The following is a 27,875-nucleotide window of genomic DNA, read 5'->3' on the forward strand; positions in this document are numbered from 1 at the left end:
AGCAGCACTGTATATACCAGCCAGCCACCCCACTGCAGCCCAGCAGCACTGTATATACCAGCCAGCTACCCCACTGCAGCCCAGCAGCACTGTATATACCAGCCAGCCACCCCACTACAGCCCAGCAGCACTGTATATACCAGCCAGCCACCCCACTGCAGCACTGTAGATACCAGCCAGCCACCCCACTGCAGCCCAGCAGCACTGTAGATACCAGCCAGCCACCCCACTGCAGCCCAGCAGCACTGTAGATACCAGCCAGCCACCCCACTGCAGCCCAGCAGCACTGTATTTACCAGCGAGCCACCCCACTGCAGCCCAGCAGCACTGTAGATACCAGCCAGCCACCCCACTGCAGCCCAGCAGCACTGTAGATGCCAGCCACCCCACTGCAGCCCAGCAGCACTGTATATACCAGCCAGCCACCCCACTGGAGCCCAGCAGCACTGTATTTACTAGCCAGCCACCCCACTGCAGCCCGGCCCCAGCAGCACCTGTATTCACTCACTCACTCACCAGGTCCCAGACCCATCCGTCACTCCAATCCTGGCAGGCATCCAGTGATTATTGCAGGCACGCGAAGGTAGGCCAGATGTCCTGAGTCTCTCCTGATACAAGCAGGAGAGCAGAGCGGCTCTCTCCGCCCACAAAGAACGTCCTGACTGCCCCTTCCTGTGCCACTGACTGGTGGTGAGTGATGATGCAGTTGCTGCTGCCAGCGCGAGCCTGTGTAAAACCGCCGTACCCGTAGATTTAAAGGGCCGGCGGCAAAAATTTAAAACGGGCCGTAGCCGCATTGGCGGCGACCAGATGAGCGGGTGCGGCCACTCCAGCGGCCCACAGAGTAACACACATCGCGGCCCAGCGGGAAAATGCCCGGTTGGGCAGATTATCAGTCCGGGCCTGGACGCCGCTAGAAAAGAGCCGCATGGCCGCTCGGCCACGTGCTAGTATAGACAGTTATGGATAGTGTTGTGTGTGATTATGGATGCTTGTGAACTGCTGAATGACTCATTAAGAAACCCCTTCCCTTTTATACGTATGGTTTAGGGTCTTGAGTCAGCGCAAAGCGGTGACACTGCATAGCGCCGCAGTGCCCCCAGCACCTATTACACGCTCAGCCAGAGAGTGTCCTCTGCACGAGACACCTCTGTACCGCATACGCCGCAGTGTCCATCTCAGCAGTGCCGTGTGCAGTTATTACGCTTTCCGGCGCTAAGCTTGAGCTGGTTAGTGGCATCCGCCAGGGCGGCGCTGTACACACGCAGTGCGGTAACACCACTGTCGGCTGCGCCCTGTGCTGGCTAACAGGGCACAACGTTTCTCTAGAGTCAATCCCTGGCGCCGCAGTAGCGGTTCCTTTAGCCGTAGCCTGTGAGGTAACAGGCTTTGGCGTCACTTTCTGCGGCGCTGTGCTGTAACAGAGTTCGCTCCTGTGCACACTGGGTGTGCGGTCACTCCGCCGGTGTTCAGTTGGCCATTACCGAGCAGCAGTTTGTCATCTCTGCACGATGGACTCTGGGTTGCGATCACACTTTATTATATTTTATATTTAGTGCGATCCGCAACCCTAACACACCCCCCATAAATGACACCATTTTGGAAACTAGACTCTTCAAGGAATTTATCTAGATGTGTATTAAGCTTCTTGAAACCCCAGGTGCTTCACAGAAATTTAAAACATTGTGGTATGAAAATTAAAAAAACAAAAACAAAACAAAAGCACATTTTTCCAGCTCCAAACTTTGCATTTTCAGAAGGGTAACAGGAGAAATTGCACCGTACAGTCCTTCATTTTTTTTACGATGTACAGCTAACTTACTTATACTTGTGGGTCGCCCTCCCAGGGCTGTGGGGTACTCGGTACCGGGCACGATGAGCTTCAATGGGAGATGTCACAGCAGCTGAGACCCGGCCCATGGCTCTGGGCGCCCATTGTAAAAGGAGTTGTTGCAGTGTGCTTATGGTGGTGAAAGTTTATAAGTGATTCGTGACGCCACATGTGGTGTTCGGCAATAGAGATGTAAGCCGACGCTGCAGACAGATCCTCTGGGACAGATGGTGTGGTGCAGCAATGATGTTATAGCCCTTCACAGGCAGGGCTGTAGTCCCAGGGTGAAGTGACACTTAGATGGTGTAGTGTCAGGCGCAAGGAATGTAGCAGTGCTGGGCGGGTTGGCGCAGGAATAAGTGGAGGACACCAGGGCATGTAGTTCCAAAGCTTTACTCACAGACTGCTGCAGGTACAGGTGCCCGCATCCATGCCGTGTCCTCCGGGTCAGGAGATCAACCAACTTCCAGGCAAGATGAAGTACTCCTTTCCAACACTCCGCCAACATATGTGTGTGGCGCCCCTGAGGCTCGGTCGCAACAGAGGTACTGCACCTTCTCCTAAGGTGTAGTGCCCCACCATCCAGGTAAGGTGGGAACTCCTTTCCACACTCCAACACTCGCACCCCACACAACAGGGTCGTTCTGCACAACCACATTGCGGCTCAATGCGTAGAGAGTAGCAGAGCACCGCTGGTGGTTCCCTGCATGGAACACTGGATAAGCTGGGAGGTGGGTGGAGTTGAGATACATAAAAGAGTGGGAAAGTGTAGGATGAGAGGTTCAGTCTGGCAGAAGGTCAGGCGGGTAAGAAGTCACTCAGACAGGAGGATCCCTGGAAGAAGGGATGGAGGAAGGAGTGCTGCAGCTGCCTCAGCGATCTGAGCCAGCTGGCACGGGAAAGGAACAGAAGGAGAAGGATGTAGAACTGCAACCTAAGCTTCCATAGGAGAGAGAAGGATCAGTACGGAATGAAAGAGTAGGAGAACAGAGAGGAGACGTGGGTTGGAAGAGGAACCCTGCCTATAGGTTCTCAGCGCAAGGCCGGGGCCCGGTCCCCGAGGTTGTATGGACACTTATGGTTCTGCAGCAGACACCTGTGGAGTAGTTGGCTGTAAATGCACTACTCCCAACTAAGACTTGGGGCACAACAGCAATTGAATAGAGAGCCAGGACTCCGGAGAAAGGGGTCCCCGAGAGAGGCTACAGCTGTCTGCCATACGAGTAGAATTGTTAGGAACATCTGACAGGAGGAACTCCAGAGTACCATGGTACTGGAGATCTTCACACCTTAAGGCGCAATAGAGGAGTCGTTCAGGAAAGGTACATGTTGGCGAAGTGTTGGATAGGAGCTTTCCATCTGGCCTGGAGGTTGGCTGAGTCTCTGACCCGGAGGACACAGCCCGGAGGCAGGCACCCTTGTGTACCGCAGACTGTGAGTAAAGCTTTGGAACTGCAAGCCTCAGTGTACTCCATTCATTCTTGCGCCAACCCACTCAGCACCACTACATCTGGGTACCATCTTTTACACTGCCTGCGCCTTTCCACAACCATCACAACTACACTGCCCTGGGACATCAGCCCTGCCTGTGGAGGGCCATACCATCACTGCTGCACCACACCATCTGTCCCAGAGGATCTGTCTGCAGCGCGGCTTAACACCTCCCTTGCTGAGCACCACAGGTGGCGTCACGAACTATCCCATTCCATTAACTATACATTCCGCCATTGACTTGGGCGCCCAGGGCCACGGTCCGGGTCACTGCTGCTGTGACACATCCCCCTGACACCGTCCCGGTACTGAGTACCCCACAGCCCTGGGGGGGGCAACCCATGTGCCTTTTCTGAACGTCTCCTCTTATAGCGCCTTTGAATGAAGTACTCCTAGTACTGACTTAGGCTGGTTTCACATTAGCGCATTTTCAGCGCGCGCACGGCCGGGGGTAGCTCCGCCCCCGAGCCGGCTCTCTGCCCGGCGTGCCCGCCCCTTGCTTGTAGCGCCGCCTACTAGCGGACAGCGGCGCCTGCGATCGGCGCACCCTATCTTTAGCATAGGGTGCGCAGATCGTGCGCAGGTCGTGCGCTAGTTGCGCTTTGACCTGCGCTGCGCACTTTTGACGGTGCGCCGTGCGCGCCAAAATCAAACTTTTCGGATTTTGGCGCGCACGGCGCACCGTCAAAAGTGCGCAGCACAGGTCAAAGCGCAACTAGCGCACGGCCTGCGCACGATCTGCGCACCCTATGCTAAAGATAGGGTGCGCCGATCGCAGGCGCCGCTGTCCGCTAGTAGGCGGCGCTACAAGCAAGGGGCGGGCACGCCGGGCAGAGAGCCGGCTCGGGGGCGGAGCTACCCCCGGCCGTGCGCGCGCTGAAAATGCGCTAATGTGAAACCAGCCTTACACTGGAGTTCCTCCTGTCAGATGTTCCTATGAACTCTACTTGTACGGCAGACAGCTGTAGCCTGCTTCGGGGACTCCTTGCTACTAAGTCCCGGCTCACTCTTATGTTGCTGTTGTGCCCCCATGTCTTGTGTGGGAATAAAGTGATGACAACTTCTATTCCTCCGGTGTCTGCTGCAGGACCATTAGTATCCATACAACCTCGGGGATCGGGCCCCGGCCTTGCGCTTAGAACTTGAGAAGGGTTCTCCTCTAACCCTAGCCCTTGTTCTCTTATTCTCCTCACGTTCCGTGCTAATCCTTCTTCCCAATGGAGAATCAAGCTTCCTTCCTCTGTCAGCAGACCCAGATCACTGTGGCCTGTTGCAGCACTTCCTTCCTCCAACCCTCTCCCGGGGATCTTCTCTGTCTCACACTCTGTCCTTCTACATCTTCTTAACTCACTCACTGACTGAATGAAAGACTGACTGACTGACTCAACTCTTCCCGCTCTTTTATGTAAACTAAACTCCATCCACCTCCCAGCACGTTTCATGTTCCAAGCAGGGAGCCACCAAGGGGTGCTATGCTACACTCCAAGCAGGGAGCCGCCGAAGGTGCTTTGCTACCAGGCCCGGATTGGCAATATAACCAACCGGGCATTTTCCCGCTGGGCCGCTGTCACGTGGGCCGCTTGCCAGCTGCTGCGGCCACTGTTGCTCCTGCCGCCGGCCCTCTGCGGGCATGGCAGTGATAGTTTCAAGTTCCTCCCGCACTGCAGGGAGATAAGCCGCCACGCCCTAGCATGAGATGAGACCCCCTCCCCCCCGCAGCCACTCACAGTGTCGCACTCGCTTGCCTGCTCGCTCTGTTCGCAGGACCTGTGATGAGGTCACAGGAGGGGAGGAGTCAGGGGGTCACATGATCAGGAGCCTTTGTCCAGACCCCCGATCATGTCACCCCTGACTCCGCCCCTCCTGTGACCTCATCACAGGTCCTGTGCGCTCAGCCTTGCCTCTACCGTCTGCAAGACTCTGCTTTGCTGTTGTCATGGTGCTGGTTGAGGTAAGTATGTGTGGGGTCAGGATTTACAGTGTGGATGTAGCAGAGCTGTGTGTGTATGAGGTGTACGGAGCGGAGCCGTGTGTACGAGGTGTACGGAGCGGAGCCGTGTGTACGAGGTGTACGGAGCGGAGCCGTGTGTACGAGGTGTACGGAGCGGAGCCGTGTGTGTAAGAGGTGTACGGAGCGGAGCCGTGTGTGTAAGAGGTGTACGGAGCGGAGCCGTGTGTACGAGGTGGACGGAGCGGAGCCGTGTGTACGAGGTGGACGGAGCGGAGCCGTGTGTACGAGGTGGACGGAGCGGAGCCGTGTGTACGAGGTGGACGGAGCGGAGCCGTGTGTACGAGGTGTACGGAGAGGAGCCATGTGTACGAGGTGTACGGAGCGGAGCCGTGTGTATGAGGTGTACGGAGAGGAGCCATGTGTACGAGGTGTACGGAGCGGAGCCGTGTGTGCACGAGGTGTACGGAGCGGAGCCATGTGTACGAGGTGTACGGAGCGGAGCCGTGTGTGTACGAGGTGTACGGAGTGGAGCCGTGTGTACGAGGTGTACGGAGCGGAGCCGTAGGTGTACGAGGTGTACGGAGCGGAGCCGTAGGTGTACGAGGTGTACGGTGCGGAGCCGCGTGTGTACGAGGTGTACGGAGAGGAGCCGCGTGTGTACGAGGTGTCCGGAGCAGAGCCGTGTGTACGAGGTGTACGGAGTGGAGCCGTGTGTGTACGAGGTGTACGGAGCGGAGCCGTGTGTACGAGGTGTACGGAGCGGAGCCAGGTGTACGAGGTGTACGGAGCGGAGCCGTAGGTGTACGAGGTGTACGGAGAGGAGCCTCGTGTGTACGAGGTGTACGGAGCGGAGCCGTGTGTACGAGGTGTACGGAGCGGAGCAGTGTGTACGAGGTGTACGGAGAGGAGCTGCGTGTGTACGAGGTGCACGGAGTGGAGCCATGTGTACGAGGTGTACGGAGAGGAGCTGCGCGTGTACGAGGTGTACGGAGCGGAGCTGCGTGTACGAGGTGTACGGAGAGGAGCTGCGCGTGTACGAGGTGTACGGAGCGGAGCCGCGTGTACGAGGTGTACGGAGAGGAGCCGCGCGTGTACGAGGTGTACGGAGAGGAGCCGTGTGTACGAGGTGTACGGAGAGGAGCTGCGCGTGTACGAGGTGTACGGAGCGGAGCCGCGTGTACGAGGTGTACGGAGAGGAGCCGCGCGTGTAAGAGGTGTACGGAGAGGAGCCGTGTGTACGAGGTGTACGGAGCGGAGCCACGCGTGTACGAGGTGGACGGAGTGGAGCCGTGTGTGTATGGAGTGGAGCCATATGTGTACGGGATGTACGGAGAGGAGCCAAGTGTGTACAAAGCATACAAAGCGGGCTTTTCCCACGGACACAGGAGTACACGGCGGAGCCCCAAGGAGCATTTTAAAACACACACATGACGTTCCACCTGAAGTGATGTGCTGGAAGCTGACCGGAAATGAGATAATTTCTTGAGGAGATTGTGACGGAACCAGGAATGCTTCAGATCCATCACCCTGTCCTCCTCCGACAGCGCAGACAGCAGGATCGCCTTGGAATTGGGGATGTCGGCCATGTGAGCGGATCATGATAGGTCCTGCACCGGGATGCTCAGGTGGGCACTACAATGGGAGCCGGGCTGCTATAGTATCTTTATAGAATCTTTCTTTATTTCTTTCTCTCTTTTTCTTTCTCTCTCTGTTCTTTCTTTCTCTCTCTAATCTTTCTTTCTTTCTCTCACTGTTCTTTCTTTCTCTCTCTGTTCTTTCATTCTTTCCCCTTTCTTTCTCTCTCTCTCTGTTTTCTCTCTTCCTTAGTGCCAGTCAGTGTGCCCATAATGCCAGCCACTGTGCCCTCAGTACCAGTCAGTGTGATCAGCAGTGCTAAATGGGTGCGATTAGGTGTGGACATGGGTGTGACTAGTTGTGAAATGGGTGTGACTGGGCGTGGCCAAAAATTTGCAGCGGCGCGCTGCGCGCGACGCAGTCTTTGTCCGTCTTTCCTTTCTTCAAAAGTTGGGAGGTATGATAGGGGCAGCTATGACCAGGGGGTCTGGTTGCCCAATAGAGAGCAGTTCTGCCAGGAATTCTGGAATCATGCATACAAAAGGGGACAGAGCTTTGGGAGGAGTACTGTACCTAAAAGCAATAAATAGGACTGAGCTGAAATACTGAGCACAGCTATGACTACATGTTATATAGTCGTGTTAATCTCCTCACTTCTTGTAAACTACAAGTGTACAAAGATATTATATAGTCACCATGTGACTAGTGGGCCTGTGTAACTTCAAATGCCAGGGCTGAATTTTAGTCCCAGTCCGGCCCTGTTTGCTACACTACTATGTTGTGTGGGATGCAGGTGTTGGAGCGTGGTCAGGTGTCTCCACCTTACCTGGATAGTGGGGTACCACACCTCAGGAGGAGGTGCAGTACCTCTGTGGCGACTGAACCCTCAGGGGCGCCACACTTGTCTTCCTATTACATACTTAGATGTGATTGTCCATCCTCACCCCACCAGTCACCGTGCGCTTCACCGTTTTCTCTTCCAACACGAGAAGTGGAGCTAGCTGTTCACTTGTTGCCAAGTATATCTCATCTTTTCACAGATGCCAATGTATAACGATGACGATCAACACAATTATCACTGATGTCAATGCTATGACTGAGCTATGGAAAAGCAATACAAAAGTGCAGAAATACAACATTTTCCCATAAGGCCACGTCTACACATTCAGTATTTGGTCAGTATTTTACCTCAGGATTTGTAAGCCAAAACCAGGAGAGGAACAATCAGAGAAACAGTGTAGTAAATACAGAAGTGGTGACAGGTTTCTATCGCCCACGCCGAGTTTTGGCTTACAGATACTGAGGAAAAATACTGAACGTGAAATATGGCCTAAAATAGAATCTCCAGCACCTTCATAGCTCGTTCATTACGTGTGTGAGACTTCAGTAAGAACCTGGCAGGAAGGGGTGGCAGGCTCAGCACACACCTTGGTGGACTTCCCCATGGGCGGACTGAAGCTGTGGAAGAGGCTCAGGTGCTGTGTTGTGAGTGAGTCAGGAGGAGGCCAGCACCGACACGGTTCGGAATGCCGCATTTCTGTGAGGGGATTGTGTGGTAACCATGTCCGGCTGGCTCATGTGGACCCTTCTCTGTGTGAGCGGCATGGCGGCCTGTGCCACAGGTATGGCTTTTTAGTTTTATTATAGCAATTGGATCCAATTTACTGAGGCTGGAACAGGACAGAGAAGTTACATTCCACATTGGGTGGAGCGGAATTTGACTTTTCACTTTATTTACCTGTAGTCCTATTGAAAATAACAAGCTACATATGATATGGAATTGTGCCTAATGGCAGACCGCGGACCTGCCTATAGCAAGGAGTCTCCTAGAAGCCAGCGCCTATAATGGCAGGGGAGAAATATGTGCTTGGTATAGATATAGAGTGGTGTAAGTGCTAAATATTATTTATTATCAGTGTTCTATAACTTGTACGTATGAAAGATATGCGAACAAGCGAGACTATGACAGCGCAGAGGCGTCAGAGCTGACAGTCCGTCACGTAACCTCAGGCAGGTTTCCTGTAATGTTTTACCTGCTCGTGATGTAAGGGTATGTGCACACTTTGTGGATTTGGCTGCGGATCCGCAGCAGTTTTCCATGTGGTGTACAGTACCATATAACCCTATGGAAAACCAAATCCGCTGTGCACATGCTGCGGAAAATTCCGGGCAGATTTGCAGTGGTTTTTTTTCCGCAGCATGTCAATTCTTTGTGCGGATTCCGCAGCGTTTTTACACCTCTTCCATTATAGGAATCCGCAGGTGTAAAAACGCAGGCGAAATCTGCACTAAATCCGCAGGTCATTTTACCTGTGGATTTAGCAAAATCTGCGCAGAAAAATCCGCAGCCAAATCCGCAACGTGTGCACATACCCTAAAAGCTATTCAATATACAGAAATCCCACCTTACAGTCTGGCTCATTCTGCAGATGTCATGAGAAAGTTGATAGACTGTAAACAGCTGAGTGTATGCCTCTTGGAGATTATACTCACCCAGGGGCGGTCCAGGTCTGGAGGGTGTCACTGTCCGGTCCGGCGCCTCCCATCTTCTAGAGATGACGTTCTCTTCTTTGCTTCTGTCGTGGTTCCTGCGCAGGCGCACTGCTCTGCCCTGTTGAGGGCAGAGCAGAGTACTGCAGTGAGCAGGCGCCGGGAAAGGTCAGAGATAGCCTGCGCACTGCAGTACTCTGCACTGCCCTCAACAGGGCAGAGCAGTGTGCCGGAGCCGCAACGGGAAGCAAAGAAGAGGACGTCGTCGCTAGAGGTTGGGAGGCACCGGACCGCAACACCCTCTGGACCAAAACCAGACCTGTACCGCCCCTGGGTGAGTATAATATAACTCGTTTTTCTTCTCTTTCAGGTTACATCGGGGGCTTATCTACAGAATTCTGTAATGCTGTAGATAAGCCCCTGAGGGCGGTGGCCGCATCTTATATACCAAAAAATAGGTGACAGTTTACTTTCAATGCTATGTACCCACGTTGCAGAATTGCTGCGGAAATTTCCGAAACATTTCCGCACTCCCGCCACCGGTAAAACACATGCGAATTCGCATGCGTTTTTCCCACGGAAAACAAGCGTTTTGCAAGCGTTTTTCGCTTGCGCATTCCAAGCGATTATCATCACTTGGAATGTGATAGGATGTTAAAATGATTAAAAAAAATAATGTTGTTCTTACCTTCTGATGGCCCCCGATCTGATCTGCGGCGCACCCGGCATCTTCCGGTCCCAGTAATGCTTTGCACGAAGGACCTGAGATGACGACACGCTCGCGAGGTGAGAGGTGGGAAGGACTTCGGGGGCCGCCGGAGGGTAAGTATATCACTTTTTTATTTTTAATCTATTTTTAAAGGATTATGGTACCCAGGGCCTGGAGGACAGTCTCCTCTCCTCCAGGCCCTGGGTACCATCCGCACATGATCCGCTTACTTTGCGCATGGTGGGCATAGCCACATGTGGAAAGTAAGCAGATCAATGCATTCCTATGGGTGCGGAATTGCCGCGATTCCGCAAAAAGAATGGACATACTGCGGATTTTTCTGCTATGCGATTCCGCAGCGGAAAAATCAGCAGAATTGCGGAATCCCATAGGATTGCATGGGATGCGTTTTGTTTTGCGTATTCGCGGCAATTCTGCAGCAGAAAAACGCAAAAAAAGCAACGTGTGCACACAGCCTAAGGTGATAAATCCTGCTGACAGGTTCATTTTACTGTCCATCAATAGGTTTATATGAAATATGAGATCTATACGGTATATTGATCAATCAAGAAAAAGAAGCATTTTATATCTACAGCACAGGTGCACAACCATTTCTGTCCAAGGACAACATCTCAATTTTACTACTCGTAAGGGCGCAGTCAGACGGCCGTTTAAAATCGGTCGAAGATCGTAACTCAATCCTCAGACTGGCTAGCGGCTCTCCCAATCTGAGCATGATGGCTGCATAGATATCCACGCACAATAGATAACTGTTGGCCGACTGTTCCGCTGGCAGCTACCGCCTCCTCCCTGTGTCCTCCATACACAGGAGTGTTCACTGTGCTGAGCGTACTTGTGATCTTTATAAGAGACCTAATGCCAGACTTCTCTAGCCGCAGCTTATAAAGTATAGCCGAGATCGAAAGGATTCGTAATTCCAAATAGGATATGCCAGATCCTTATCTCCTCCAACCATCAAGTTAACCCATCGTTATCAGCCTTTTCAACAGACATTAGTCTAAAGGTACCGTTACGCTCAGGGCTGTGGAGTCGGTAAGCCAAACCTGCGACTCCGACTCCCACTCCTCAATTTCCCTTACACTGACTCCTCGACTCCGACTCCAACATATATTGCTTATATTTAAGTGAAAAATTTATTGTAGTACAATGTGAACATCAGACATTTAATCATTTTTATGATACAATAAGACATTTAGAACATAATATATAGGAATACAACTTTAGAACACAAACTGTAATAAATTGTAAATATGTAATACAATATGTAACATTGATATATTGATTACATATATGCATATATCACTATGTAATAAACTATGTAAGTGGAAAAAAACAGTTTTCAGCAAAAACATAAATAACATTTGTGCAGTCTATGAATTTGTTCTAAGAAATAGAATTGCCTCCATCAGATCCTCCTTCATAGATGACCTCAAATCTGACCTAATAATTTTAAGGCTAGAGAACAACCTCTCTACACTAACTTGGGTTGGAGGCAAAGCCGTATCCACATGGGCAACATCTCTAACAATTTCCGGGTATAAAGGAATTGCCTCATGCACAGTCAGTTTTGATGAATGGTTGAATTTTTTCTATTTCTTTGAGAGCAAGTGAAACATTTTGCTGAAATATGGTCAATCTGCTTGCTATAGGAGACGGAGTGAAATCTTTTCCCTTGCGGCAATGCTTTGCCTGCTCCATGTCATCCAAATACTTGTCAAAGTCAAACGCCTCTTCTGATGAGAATGAAGATATGGCAGCAGTAGCACTGTCAGGACCCAAGTCCTCTTGCGCCTGGCAGTCCTCCTGTAGGCCACTCATCCTAACTGCTACCTCAGTCAGAGCTTCTTTTCTTTTAGTAAGCTGTTGATAATCAAGCAGTATATGATGTCTTGGGTCCACATAAACAGCTGCCAGAAAAATTTTATTTTCCAATAGCTGTGTCTCTCTCCGTTTCATTGAAGCAGAAATGCCATCTGCGATTATACCTCATCTTTGGGACAGGCAAAATAGCAAGTTCTTCCACTCCCTTATGAAAATGCTAGGAGTTAAATCCTCAGCTTGTAATTTTTTAGTCAAGGTAAATGGGTGATTAAGCAATTCCTTCAATTTAGCCACCTGTGTCCATTGACCTTCATTTAGGGTTACCTGAGGGTTCGCCATATCTATAAGAAACGGTTTTATTTTAAGCAATCGCTCAATCATTAAATAAGTGCTGCCCCACCGAGTGGCTTGATCGACAATTGCCCCTTTCCCAGCATGTCTCTTCAAGATGGAGTCAATTTAAGGGGTTCTGGCGGCAATAACCAATTTCCTCACTTTTCCAATCAGATTTCCAGCATGTCTCTCTTGCAGACTATCTCTTATTGCCAGCTGCAGCGTGTGCACAACACAGCGCATGTGATGAATAGGAAAGTGTTTTGTAGCAGCTTCAACAAGATCATCTATTTCTACAGTATAATTTTGCTGTTCTGTTGTAATATGTTTGTTCCTCAGTTACATGAACAGCACTGTGGCCTTCCATCTCAAACATACTGAATCCTAAATTTTCTTCTAGCTGTTGTTCATTACTCTCATCAGTTTAATTGTACTTATCATGTTTGAAGCATTGTCCATTACAATAGCAAGAAACTGTTCGTGTGTGAATGTAGCCTTAAATCAGGAATAGAACAGCCATTTATAGGACATTTCATAACTTTCCCAAATTCCTATGAAAAAATATTCTGCATTGAACTACTGTACCCAATTTATTATATATTTTAGGAGTCGGTCCATTTTATACCGACTCCGAGGCCACCAAAATGAGCACCGACTCCGACTCCACAGCCCTGGTTACACTAAGCGACGCACCAGTGATCCCGACAACGATACGATCTGGTAAAGATCGCTGGTGCGTCGCTACATGGCTGTCAAACAGTCAGATTTACCCAACGACGCAGCAGCGATCCATATAACGACCTCGGTGGTCGTTGGGACCTTGTCACACAGCAGCGATTCTGACGACTCCCGCCTGCGTCCATGATTTCTGAGTCGCTAACGAGGTCGCTTGTCGGTGTCAAACACAGCGATGCGCGCTGGCCAGCGGGACGCCAGCAATCAAAAATTGGCCCAGGACATTCCAGCACGATCAGCGACACCGCAGCGGGGACCTGATCGCCGCTATGTGTCACACGTAGCGATATCGTTGGTGAGGTCGCTGTTGCGTCACAAAATTGGTGACGCTACAGCGATCTCGCTATGTGTGACGGGGCCTTAATGTATGGTTTACTAGTGAAGACCACACTTATCTTTAAAGAAGATCAGGTGATTTTTCATTTTTGTTTTTCATCCCTTTTTTTTTTTTTTTTTTTTTTTTGTGTGAAAATTTGCGAAGGAAAAAGCAGTACAAAATTGCTTTTTTTCCCCCTTTTCTCCAGGTCAGTACAATTCCAGTGATGACAAACTTGTATAATTTTGTTTTATATTTTAGTGGGTAAAAAAAAAAAAAAAAAAAAAATCAGTTTTGAAGAAAAACATTCTTTTTCTGTAACTGTACTTCTGAGATTCCTAGCTTTTATATTTTTTGTTGATTAAGCTGTGTGAGGACTTGTGTTTTGTTTTTTTTTTTGTTTTTTTGGGAGAGGCAAAATACTACTGTTTTAGGGTATATGGATTTATTTTATGTTCTCAGATTTTACTTTTTCAGACATGGCAATAACAAATATATTTTAGCTTTTCGTTTTTAAACTTAAAATTTTTTTTAAAAGAATCATTCCCTTTTTCTAACACACTGATGTAGCCTTCTCCATTTACCTGCACTTGAAGTGTAAAATACAAGTACATCAAACAACGTAAAGGTGCTAAATAAAACAACTAAATGCCTTATGTCAAAGATGTTCAAAGAACAGCAAAGGGGAGTCTCGTGTCATACGTTTCTGCCTAATGTTCTGCACTAAGCAATGCATGCTCCTCCATGGCTTAAAAGTGAAGCAGATGACCACAATGTCCCCATAGCATCAAAAGCTGCAATGCCCACATTACAGTGGAAGCCACAGTGCCCACCACAGCAGTGACTACAACAATGTCCTAATAACAATGAATGTGTGGGGGAAAAAGGACTCCATTTTCTTCTGGCGCTACCAGGAATTATTTTGCAGAAAGGCCAACAGATCAATCCTCTTCTCCGCATGTTCAGTACAAGTTCCAATCTGGCTTATTGGCGAGGATATATTTCAATAAAAATGCAAAATTTTAATTGAATATTCAGGTTAAAAATTCACCACCCAGTGCACATAATCAATTACATCAACAAGCATAAGTTAATAATAACCTGTCAAATCCCTAAACTAACCTACTGTCCCTACCTGACTGTGGAGGTTGGCACCCTAAAAGAAACAATTTTTTGGTGCCTCCTCTCCGCGACGGCTGTCCCAGACTAGCCCTGATAAACCCTAATAAACTATTGGTGGGAAAACAATAAGCAATTAAGAGATGAAGAGAGAGGACTTATTGCCTATATCATTGGACTAACAGGTTATTAAGTACATTAAAGCTCTTGTATAACAAATACATCAAACAATGGTCTTGTCCTTTGAGGATGCTCACCTATAACAGAGTTAGGCCGGTTTCACATTTGCGCTTCAGGGCGCAGCGACGGCCTGCGCACGGTCGGCGCTAAGCCCCGCCCCCCTGCCGCGCCTCCGCCGGTAGCTCCGCCTCCGGGCGCATGACGCTGCATGCGTCATGCGTCTCTATCTTTATCACTGAGGACGCAGGCCGTGCGCAGTATGCGTTTTCGTGGCGTCTGCGTCCTTTTGACGGTGCGCCGACCAGCGCCAAACGCAACCTGTTGCAATTTGGTTGCGCTCGGCGCGCCGTCAAAAGGACGCAGGCGCTGCCAAACGCATACTACGCACGGCCTGCGTCCTCAGTGATAAAGATAGAGACGCATGACGCATGCAGCATCATGCGCCCGGAGGCGGAGCTACCGGCGGAGGCGCGGCAGGAGCGGGGCTTAGCGGCGGCCGTGCGCAGGCTGTCGCTGCGCCCTGAAGCGCAAATGTGAAACCGGCCTTATATATACATAGATATGGCCAAAAAGACAAAAATCAGAGTGGCTCATACAGATCATACAAAAGCCGTAGGGTTCAAACAACTGCAAATAACAATATTCCTACAGCTGGGCAAATGACCATATACAAAGAGCGTCCATACGATTAATCAGGAGGCCCAATGAGGAACCCAGCTATGCCATAGATATGAGGTTCCAGGTTTGCCTCTTCATCTGGACACCTCATATCTATGGCATAGCTGGGTTCCTCATGGACGGGGAAACGTGTCGAGGCTGGAGCTAAGTTTGGGCTAACCCCCTGCTTTGTTTTCTTTGACACTAATCATATTGGTATCTGTGTGTATACAGGAATCATTGCGGACAAATTTTTGCTGTTCCCGATTTGAACTATGTTGTGAATCTTGCTATTTATTTTTCTTTTGCTCTTTGTATATGGTCACTCTAATTTTTCTTCCCTAGTCCTGAGGACTTTTTTGCTGTTATTGGCGAGGATCCACTGCAGTAAGCTGAGAAGTGTATGTAATTTTATCAAGTCTGGGCATTGTGCTAATCTTTTCCTAAACAGTCTGAATTATAGACTGATACTTTGTAGCAAATGATCAGAGATCTGTGCTGATCAGCTGACAGATCATTTCGTGGATAGGTCTTAGCTGAGAGCAGGACTCACTATTCACTCAGCCTGTAAAAGTGATTGACAGTCTTATCATTCACTGAAAACATGCTAATACCCCAAAAATGGTGAGAAATTGAAACAAAAAATATACTAGAAAGTTTTGCAACATTTCTATAGTATTCAGGCTTAAAGGGAACCTGTCAGCAATATTATGTATAGTAACCTACACACAGTGTCAGCTTGGCGGCGTGCAGTTATACTGATTACAATGATACCTTGATTGATGAAATCATCTTGTGGTTGTTCGTTAATCTTTATTTTCAGTTTTGTGTTAATGAGATTCTCGTGCCCTAAGTCGGGGTTGTGGTATGTGGTGCTCTGATTAGATATTCATACTGCATGCAGACTGCTGACAGGTCACTGAACCCTCATTAACCTCCCCTCATGTTTGCATAATGAATATCTGTATGTACTTAAAAAAAAAAAAAAAATGCTTCTGCAGGCAGGTGCCAGCCCTGCACCTACAGCAAAATCACATGTTTTGTGTGCCAATAATAACTTTTATTCAGGTTATTCATTTAGGAAGAAAAAATCAGTTTGAAAATGGCGCCTGCACAGTAGCGGCTATCGGTGTCAAGCTGTGATGCTATAGCTGCTACTGCGCATGTGCCGGCGGTGCTATGTTACTGGAGAAGAAGAAAAAAATATTCTCCTCTTCCAAGATGGAGCAGCTCAGAGATAATCAAGAGATGCTACTGTGTCTGCAGCGCCATCTTGGAGGAGGAAGTTTTTTGTTTTGTTTTTTCTCCAGTAAGATAGCGCCGCCGGTGCATGCGCAGTAGCAGCTATCGGATCACAGCTTGACACCGATAGCAGCTACTTGGAGGCGCTATTTTCAAAACATGCCTGTAGTGTACATGGTGCTGGTTTATTTCAGTGTGTAATAGGCTTCTTCTGCTGAACCCACCACCCACCTCGATAAACTTGAAAACTGAAAGCTGCAAAGAACAACAACTTGTACGTAGAGGCCATATCAAAATCTGTAATATGAGTCTTTATGGTGTTAATCAGTGAGAGGAATGAGACTGTTAATATACTTTTTTAATTTTCTTTTTCCCTTGTTTTTCTTTTGCTTTATAAAAAAAAAAAAAATCATGTATTCTGTAGGGAAAATGCATGGTGAAACACAGCTTTGCCAGATCACAGTTGTTAATGAAACAAAAAATGTTGCATACAGCTCATCTTTGAAGATGGTACAGATTTAGGCCAACTGCTCACAACCTAGAAAACAAATGTTTTTGTCGGTGAAGGTGCCATTTGCTGTACATTTCTCCTGCAGTGATCAGGATTATGGTATATTCGAGTCTTGAAATGAACGGCCAACCAAGTACCGTAATATATTTGCCATATAAGATTACCAAAGTTAGAGTTGCTTGTTAGCTGGATGGATGGAAATACCCCCTCTGACCTTTACAGTTGAAACCAGAAGTTTGCTTACAGTATATAAAAAGACACACATGCATATTTTTGTCTATCTGACTTGAAATCACAATAATACATTCCCGTTTTAGGTCAGTTAGGATTACTATAATTATTATTTGCCAAATGCCAGAATAATGAGAGAGAGAATGTTTTAAGGCATTTTTATTACTTACTGCATAGTCAATAGTTTGTGTTTGGTACCATTGCCCTTAAACTGAATGTCTTGGGTCAAACATTTGGGATATCCTTCCACAAACTTCTCACAATAGTTGGTTGGAATTTGGGCCCATTCCTCCTGACAAAACTGATGTACAGTGGGTACGGAAAGTGTTTAGACCCCTTTTTTGTTGTCATAGCCTACTTATTCAAACAAAAAGGAAGCACACTGTAGCGCCATAGCATGCAAACATGAAAAATGAATTGCATTACTACATAGACTAAAGTCTTCATCTGTATGGGAACCTATGTAAATCCTCTCCTTAGACTGAAATCTATATCTCTGTGGAGGGGTGGTGGCCCTGCTGTGATTAAAAAATGCCTGCAGCTAAGAGAGGTGGAGTGCTCAATCAGAAGGTTAATGAAGAATACAAATGTCAAAAAACTGACTGTCACATCCAAGCATAAACTAAGTGTGAACAGGTGCTTAACCTAAAGTCACCAACTCATATACATTCAAACAAAAACGAAGCACACTGTAACGCCATAGCATGCAAACATGAAATATGAAAAATGAATTGCATTACTGCATTAGAAATATGAAATATTGAGAGCATGTTTCCAGTGCCTGGATCCTTAACATAAAAGGATCTGACCCAAAATTAAGATTCCACACTCCACCTTGGGAGAGATATATGGATACCTCTGTGCAACCATCTTCGCACAAACAACTAGTGCTGGAAAACGAGGTCCTGTCTCTCGAAGAGAAACGTGTATTGGAACAAGTTCCCGTAGGGAAAAGAAAGAAGGGGTTCTACTTCCCCCTATTTCTGATAAACAAAAACAATATACATCTTTAAGGACCATTATAAATCTAAAAGCATTAAACAGGTTCTTAGAAGTCCCTTCATTCAAGATGGAGTCAGTGAGGACAGCAGTAAAGGTTCTGTTTCCAGTCTGTTATATAGCAGTCCTGGACCTCAAGAATGACATATCATGTACCTTTTCACGAACAAGATAGAGGGTTTCTCAGTGTAGCAGTACAGATAGTCACAAATCAGACATTTCCAGTACAGGGCTCTCGCCTTTGGGCTAGCAATAGCCCCTTGGATATTTATAAAACTAATTTTTGAAGGGACAGCTTATCTCTGGGAGAACATATTGGTCATACCGTATCTGGACGATTTTTGATTATGTGGGATTACTTTCTTCAGTGCCAGGAGCACATCAATATGGTCAGATACATTAGAGGCACTGGGGTGGCATCTGAACCTTAAAAAATCCAGGCTAGAATGGGTAACGTCACAGGTCTTTCTGGATATAGTGAAAGACACGGTGTGACAGGAATGCCTTATCTCATCAACCGGAACAAATCTAAGAATGTCTCTCAAGAGAGCGATGCCGTTATTGGGTTCTCTAACCGTCTGTATACCAGCAGTCAAATGGGCACAGTTCCACACTCAAAACCTTCGGTGGTGCATCTTGGAGAATGAAGCAGTCTTGCAGGGGTGGTTGAAAGACAAGCTAATTCTTCCAGAGACAGTGATCCATTTCCTTCAATGGTGGCTAAGAATCGACTCAACACCCAGAGGAGTTCCCTGGATGAACAGGGTATCTAGAGTAGTCAGGATGGATGCTAGTCCCTTGGGGTGGGGAGACCACCTGGACGACCACTGTCTACAAGGGTCCTGATCGCAAGAGGAGAGGTTGCTCTCTTTAAACAACAGAGAGCTCCTCACGGTGGAGAAAGCATAAAACAGACTTATCTTTTCTGCAGGACCACCATGTGAGGGTACTCTCCGACAACCGGACTATGGTGGCCTATATAAATCACCGGGGGGGTACTCGTTCCTGGTTGCTAATTTTGGTGGCAGAGCGGGCATTTTTACTGGCAGAAAAACATATCTCTTCTCATTATTGGCCCTGTATGTCAGAGGGGCAGAAAATGTCAAGGCAGACTTCCTAAGCTAAGTCAGGGAGAATGAACACTGTCCTTTTCAGGGACCAATCAGATTGCAGACATGTGGGGTATGACTCAGATCTTTTTGCCTCCAGGGACAACAGGAAGGTCTGGAAATTTTGTTCTCTGAATCCAATAGACAACACTCACGTGGTGGTTGCCTTGAGGATGGAGTGGACCTCTAGACTACTCTCTGCCTTTCCTCATGGTGTGCCTCATCCCATTAGTCTTGAGAAAAATCAGGTAAGACAGAGCCAGAATTATCCTGATGGCCCCGTTTTGGCCGAAGAGGCCTTGGTTTTACTGGCTAAGGACAATGTCCGTATCGGATCCGTGGGTTCTTCTTGAGGACAAGAATCTTCTAGCCCAGTGGCCCTTTCTACATCCTCAGATGTCTGGGCTGCATTTAACAGACTGGAATTTGAGAGGTCAGTTTTAGAGGAAAAAATGGTTTACAGTTAAATTAATTTCTACCCTGCTTAGTAGCAGAAAGCCATTAACCACTAGGACTTGGAGGAAATTTCTATCCTTTTCAAGGGCAGAGCGGGGGGAGAAGTCCCTTTAACGTCCATACTGGAGTTCCTCCAGAAGGGGTAGAGCTTGGCCTTTCTGCTAGCATCCTTAAAGTGCAAGTCTCGGCCCTAGGGGCTCTATACAATTGTGACCTATCAGGTAATAAATGAATTAAAGACATCCCTGCTGGTAGCACTTACATTGGGCCACAAAATAAGCGACATACAGGCTTTGTCAGCAGACCCCCCCCCCCCCTTACACTCAGGTCATGGAGGATAGAGGGTGGTTTTAAGGTTAGACCCAGCATGCCTCCCTAAGGTTACAACATTTCACAGGGCACAGGAAATAGTATTGCCATCTTTTTTTTCTAACTCGAGCAACCAAAAGGAGGAGCTGCTACACACCCTGGAGATTAGGAGGTGCTTTCTGCGATATTTAGAGGCGTCGGAACTTTGGAGGAAACAAGGGCCCTGTTTAAGGCCTTTCCTAGACCCCTGAAAGGATGCAAAGTATCTAAACGAATCTTTGTGAGATGGGTTAGAGGCTATCAAACTAGCTTATGTCAGTGCAGATAGGGCCATTCCTGAAGGTCTAAAGGCCCATTCTACAAAAGCCGTGGCGACATCCTGGGCGGAGAAAACAGATGTCTCCCTCGACTAGATTTGTAAGGGCCCCATCACACATAGAGACGCACCAGCAATCCCGACAACGATATGACCTTGTCAGGATCGCTCGTGTGTCGCTACATGATTGCTGGTGATCTGCCAAACAGGCAGCTTCACCAGCAATCAGCACCAGCGACAAGCGGGTAAACAAGCGACGCACGTCGCTTAGTTACCCACTGTGTACCTTAGTTACCAGCGCGCTGGTAACCAAGGTACACATGGGGTTTCTAAGCGGTGTGCGGTACTTAGAAACACGATGTGTACCTTGGTTACCAGCTCCCTGCACCCAGCACGCTGGTAACTAAGGTACACATCAGGTTTCTAAGCGCTGCGCGCCGCTTAGAAACCCGATGTGTGCCTTAGTTACCAGCGGCTGATCGCTGGTCTCCCGCCTGCCACACGCAGCGATGCGTGCTGGCCAGCGGGAGACCAGCGATCAAAAAAATGTCCTGGCCATTCCAGGACGATCAGCTATACCCGGCAGGGGGGGCGGTCGCTGGTAAGTGTCACACACAGCGATCTCGCAGGTGAGATCGCTGTTGTGTCACAAAACTTGTGACGGGGTCTTAAGGCAGCCACGTGGTCCTCACCATCCACCTTCTTTACACACTATAGGCTGGATCTGTCAGCCTCCTCTGACCTCACATTTGGGAGAAGGGTTCTACAGGCTGTGGTCCCTCCCTAAGAAAATAAGTCTCTGAAATTCTCTCGTGGTGCTGTCATGAGTGACTGAAAAACACTGATATTTCTTACTGATAATGTGTTTTTTTTCGTAACCCATGACTGCACCCTTATATTCCCTCCCTATCTAATCACCCTCTTTTGATCAGTGGATCTTCATTTTGTTCATACACTCCTTTTTGGGTGTTGGTGGTCAAGAATGAATAAAAATACTGGTATATGATTTGTGTGTACACTAACCTGGGCGTTTCCTCTCGTGCTCTGTAAATCAACTGATACGGAGAGATGAGCCGCCCTTTTTATCTTGAAGGTTTCCTGTCCTTGAAAGACAGATCCCCTCTCTCATGGTGCCGTCATGAGTTACGAAAAAAACACATTACCGGTAAGTAATATCCATATTTCCGCCTGGTGGATACAGACGGTTTCTGAAAGTTGATGGCAGTCGCAGTCCCCCAGGACCAGTTGCCCAGTCACAATTACTTCTCGAAGAAACCTGTTCCTGCGCTATACCATCACCCGTTCCCTGGAAAAAAAAAAAGTCTGCCATGGTGCTGACACCTGGACGGGCAAACATGAGCAGGGGCGTTGCATCTCACTAACTGGGCACTACGTTACTCTGGTGGCTGTGGGGGCAGGCAATCAAGAGGCTGCTCCATAAATCTTTGAATCTTCAAGACTTGCAGGACATTCAAGCCAATGGGTGAAACATGCTGAAAGAAGTGACATGCTCTATGTCCAAAAAAAGCAGCAAAGTACAAAATCCTGATGACACACAAAACCAATGTGTGTGCATGAGATTTCTGAAATCTCAGGATTTGCTGGTACTGTAAAAAGCAGCTGAAAATGATATGAAAAAGCAGCAAAAATGCCCATTGTGAACATACCCTAATAGTAAATGTAGGAAAACCTCAGCAGATGACCACATTGTTAAAAATCTCTATACAATGACCAACACTGATTGTACTGCCATATAGTGGTAGATACCAGTGCTGCAAAACATGTAAAAGATTACAGTACAGTTACAGATAGTGACTTTACAGCTGACGTTCTTTCTGGTTGAGTCATTCACTTTTCCCGTATTTTCCATCTTGTCCAGACCATCATAACTACTTCCACTCATGGTCTTGTCTGCAGAGATTACAACAGACCCATTTGACCTCTCTCATTTCAAGCACCATTCGCGTCTATCCCCAACTTGCACAAACTCCTTATCCTGCTGTTGTATGTGTTCCTATCACTGTACCTGCTGTGTGGTAGTTTGCCCTCATGATGGTATTACAGACCTCTAGAATAGATTAATTGCCTTTGCAAGTACCCTAGAAAGTAATCATGCCCTCTTTGTGCCCCTTTGCCAGTCACAATTATCTGAGTGCACTTATAAGAAGTGCCCTCAACATTTAATAATGTCCCAAGTCTCCTCCCTACACAATGATGCATTCTATACTCAGTATGACCTCCCGAACTGTGCAGTATCCCCCACACAGTATAGTGACTCTTTAGTAGCCCCAACACTGTATAATTGCCCCCACACTATACAAAGACCCCACATTAGCTTCTACACTGTATAATAGCTCCCTCACTGTATGATTGCCGCCTAAATGGCTTCAATATGGTATAATGCGCTCCCCCCCCCCCCCTCCTTAGGCCTCTATACAGTATAATGCACTCCCCATAAAAAGAAAATACAATACTTCTCCCTCACGTTCCCCCACTGCTCCGGTCTCTGCAGCGAGCATTCTTCTAAAGCGCTGCACGTCTCCGCACAACGGGCGCCATGTAGTGATGTCATTGTGTCTGTTGTGCTGGGACGTCAGACGTTAAGGGAGATTAATGGGAGAGGGAGCATCAGATAAAGCTCCCTCTCTCATTTTTACTTTTAACTGTAGGATGATGTTACCAGTGATGACTGTCGGGGGGAACCCTGTTCTGGCAAGGGGACCTCCCGGCTCATGGGCCCCATAGTGTCTGCATGGCAATGCAGGGAGATCGTGTCTCCCTGCTCTGTTGGAGAGTTTATCTGTATCTGCGCACGTCGATACAGTTAAAAGTAGCTGTAGCGTTGTTTAACCTCACCCCCCCCCCCGATAGCTACTGCAGGCAATGACGGCCAGTCTGAAAGCCAATCTCTGGGGTTCTTCCTTTTATAATGCTTTGCCAGGCCTTCACTGCAGTTGACTTCAGTTGTTGCTCGTTTGTGGGTCTTTCTGCCTTAAGTTGTGTCATAAGCAATGCATATGAAATGCATGCTTGACGGGGTTCAGATTTAATTCAGAGGCCAAAAGGGCAGGGTCCTCTCACCTCTATCAGTCTGTCATTGTAAGTTTGTTTACTGTAAGTGATATCTGTAATTTGTATGTAATCCCTTCTCATGTACAGGACCCATGGCATCAATGGTGCTATATAAATAATAATATTAAAGTTGCACAGCAAAAATGAATAAAGGATGGGTGCTACTAACTGTAAGCATACAAGCGGAAAACGAAAGTAGAGAATGCAATACAGATATAGGTACACGCCTATAAGTGCAAATATTTTATTGACATGGTAAAGCACCAAAATTAATACCAATGTTTCTCCATCAGCATCAGACATAATACACCCATATAAATACAAGTGCTTCTCACTGAATTAGAATATAATCATCAAAAAGTTAATTTATTTCAGTTATTAAATACAAACAGTGATAATACCTGGTTTAAAAACAGTATCCCTGTGCTTGATTGGCCAGCAAACTCATCTGACCTTAACCCCATAGAGAATCTATGTGGTATTGTCAAGAGGAAGATAAGACACCAGACCCAACAATGCAGACGAGCTGAAGGCTGCTATCAAAGCAACCTGGGCTTCCATAACACCTCAGCAGTGCCACTGACTGATCGCCTCCATGCCACAAAGCATTGATGTATTAAAAGGAGCCCCGACTAAGTATTGAGTGCATTTACTGAACATACATTTCAGTATGCTAACATTTCGTATTTCAAAATTATTTTTCAAGCTGGTGTTATAAAGTATTCTAATTTACTGAGATAATGACTTTTGGGTTTTCATTGGCTGTAAGCCATAATCATCAACATTAACAGAAAAAAATACTTAAAATAGATCACTGTTTGTAATGACTCTATATAATGAGTTTCACTTTTTGTATTGAAGAACTGAAATTAACTTTTTGATATTCTAATTTAGTGAGAAGTACTTGTATGTGAAAAGCTATACACCTTGATAAAACATGTATACAGTGCCTCAAATATGCATGTTACTTGATATCGCTAGGTATGGCTCCTGTAACGTTTCACACTGAGTGAACGGGGATTACTCACTTGGCTGATCCTTGAGGTAGTTTCCGGGACACTTAGGGCTAAAAAAAAGTCCATTCGGTTTATTAAAGTACAGCATAAACCGTTCCTCAGGAACTTAGTACCACTACAGCAGCCAGTACAGTGTCTGTTATACATTCGGCTCTATAGAACAAATACAGTCTCTCACTGACCCCGGTCAGCATAACACGGATTCCTCTCCGTTACCTGTTAGTGTTGGCCACACAGGTTCCCGGATGCCTCTTTTCCTCAGAGGTATCCAATAAACACAGTATAAACACAGTCTGTTTCTGACCCCGGTCAGCATAACATGGATCCCTGTCCGTTACCTGTTGGTGTCAGCCACACAGGTTCCAGGATGCCTCTTATCCTCAGAGGTATCCCACAAATCTCATTGACCCCGGTCAGTATCACTCACGGTTTTCAGACCGTCCACTCCGAAGGTATCTCACAGGCCTCCTTCCTCTGGCTCAGACTAGCCAGCATTCGCTACATGTGCCAAACACACAGGCTCCATTACATAGCCTTTACCACTCCCAGGTACCTATCACATGGCTAGTTAGGGGATTGTGACATCACCACAGGTCCTCAAACACACAATCCCTTTCAGGCTTCATCTTGGGTATTCAGACAAACACCCCTTGGGTGGGTATGTAGGTGACTGGATCCACCCATCTCTCCAAGTCACCTGGAAGCCTCCCAATGTATGGCCAAAACCGTCAGCAGTAGATCTGCTGAGCAAAACACGCCCAGGCTTCCATCACGGGGCCACCCACCTCTGCAATACATACCGTCCATCAATCACACAACCAGTCGCCATGCCACCCTCCATATAGTTATGCTAGATGATTCAGCAATATTGATGTCCCAAATAGCCTAATGGACCAAAGTCAATTAAATATCCACAGTATATATCAAATAATCAGACCAAAAATTACAAATACAGACCAGATAATTCAGGAACTAACTCATAGTTATCAATTATGTTTAGGATGCATTATCCGTGCAATAATGAGACAAAGGAGTAGTGAGTAAAATACTAAGGCTATGTGCCCACGTAGCGATTTTTAAGCGTTTTTGCCGCGATTTTCGGCGCGAAAACGCTTAAAAATCGTGTACAGAACGCCCCCCATGCATTCCTATGGCATTCCGCACATGCTGTGCTAATGCTGCGCTTTTTTCCGCGGCGGAATCGCATTGCGGAAAAAATCGCAGCATGCTCATTCTTTTGTGCGGAATCGCAAAGAATTGCCGCGATTCCACACCCATAGGAATGCATGAGAATCGCTTACTTCCCGCATGTTTGCTATTTCCACCATGCGGGAAGTTAAGCGTCTCATGTGCGGTTGGTACCCACTGTGTGGAGGAGAGGAGACTGTCCTCCAGGCCCTGGGTACCATACCCCTGTAAAAAAAAGAATAAAAAATAAAAAATCGGGGTATATTTACCTTCCGATGTCCCGCGCTGCATTCCCGGCCTAGCGTTCCCAGTAATGCCTTGCGGCAAGGCCCTGTAATGACGTAGTCTCGCGTGACTCTAGCGGTCTCGCGAGATCGCTATAGCAATGCGAGACTACGTCATCACAGGTCTCGCAAGGCATTACTGGGAACGCTGAGGCCCGGGAATGCAGCGCGGGACGCCGGAAGGTAAATATACCCCGATTTTTTTTTTTTTTATTTTTTTTAGCATTTTAACACCCTATCTTTTACTATTGATGCCGCATAGGGGGCCTCAACAGTAAAAACCTGGTCACACTTGTCAAACACTATGTTTGACGAGTGTGACCAACCTGTCAATCACTTTCCAAGCGATGCTTCAAATCGCTTGGAAAGTGCTTGAATATCGCACGCGAAAATCGCGGCAAAATCGTGATCATTATCGCGGTGAAATCGCGCTGAAAAAAACGCATGATTTCTGAGAAGGAGTCCGGTTTTTAGTGAGCGTTTTAAAACACTACGTGGGCCCACAGCCTAACAAGCCCAAGGAAATGAGGAAATTAATAAAATGCCAAGAGCAATAATGCATATCACAATAAGATTATCTATACAGAGTATTGAAAAGAATGTGTGTGTGGTAGAAAAACCTGATAACACACATGATAAGGCTGCCAGAATATACATAAGATACAGAGCTATAAAGAGCCCGGTGTAAAGGGATACGTATAATAAAGGATTATAATCTAAAGGGTGATTGGTATGGGCAATGTTGGAAAGAATAAATTATACGCAAGCTTATGGAAGCTGAGAGAGTCAATGGGGAGAGACCCCACACATATCACTGCAAGTAAAGCAGCTTCCTCAGGGGAAATGATTCATTGGGGTTGAGATCAGGTGATTGACTTGGCCATTGAGGAACAACACACTTCTTTGCCTTAAACTCCTGGGTTGTTTTCGTAGTATGTCTTGTGTCTTTGTCCATTTGTATTGTGAAGCGCCGTCCAATCAAACTTGCTACATTTGGTTGAATCTGAGCAGAAAGTGTCGCCCTTTACATTTCAGAATTCGTTCAGATGCTTCTGCCTTCAGCCACATCATCATTAAACAGTAGTAACCCAGTTCCATTGGAAGCCATGCATGCCCATGCCATCACACTGCATCCACCATGTTTTACAAAGTATGTGGTTTTAATTATGAGCTATTCCAAGCCTTCCCCATAATTTCTACTTCCCATCATTCTGGTGATTTTTTTTTTTTTTTTGGGCAAAGTCTAATCTGGCCTTGTTTATTTTCAAGGCTGATTAATGGTTTGCACTTTGTGGTGAACCCTCTGTATTTGCTCTCATGAATCATGAAGTCTTCTCTTTTGTGGTAGACTTAGATACTGAAACACCTACTTCCCAGAGAGTGTTCTTCACTTGGATGGAAGGGGTTTTCACCATGGAAAGGATTCTGCGATCATCCACCACTGTTGTATTCCATTGGCGCCCAGACCTTTTTGCGTTCCCAAGCTCACCCATGCACTTTTTTTTTTTCTTGTTTTGCAGAAGGTGCAATACATTTGCTTTAGCCAGTGCTGTTTTTCTCCACTCTTTCTTATGGAATTCTTTTTTTTTTTTTTTTTTTTTCAACCTAATAATGGTCTGTTTCACTTCCACTGAGAAGTACTTTTACCACATGTTGTGGGTTCACAGTAACAGCTTCCAAATGCAAATTTGACACCTAGAATCAGCTCCATACCTTTTTACTTGATTGATCATGGATTAAGAAAGGCAAAGCCCATGCAAATTAAAGAGCTTGTGAGATAATTGTCCAAATGCTATTAAAAACAGACAGCTACACATTAGAGTTGTCATTTCTAAACCCTTACTCCAAATAGGATGTGATTACCATCATATTAAAAGCTGAGTCTACACTTGAGGGTATGTGCACACGTCAGG

The 27,875-nt window shown here is 47.1% G+C and overlaps 1 protein-coding gene across 1 annotated transcript in view; it reads left to right on the top strand.

Annotated features, from left to right (window-relative positions):
* The first annotated feature begins 8,216 nt into the window (after positions 1-8,216).
* IFNLR1 (interferon lambda receptor 1) overlaps positions 8,217-27,875 on the top strand; it is a 111,472-nt gene continuing 91,813 nt past the window's right edge. The window contains exon 1 of the mRNA XM_073572640.1: positions 8,217-8,470. Coding sequence (XP_073428741.1) covers positions 8,410-8,470 — 61 coding nt within the window. The 5' untranslated portion in view covers positions 8,217-8,409. The remainder of the gene's footprint in view (positions 8,471-27,875) is intronic.

This window comes from Dendrobates tinctorius, unplaced genomic scaffold (genome assembly GCF_039654945.1).
Source record: "Dendrobates tinctorius isolate UK_male_01 unplaced genomic scaffold, ASM3965494v1 ptg000007l, whole genome shotgun sequence".
NCBI classification, from domain to species: Eukaryota; Metazoa; Chordata; class Amphibia; order Anura; family Dendrobatidae; genus Dendrobates; species Dendrobates tinctorius.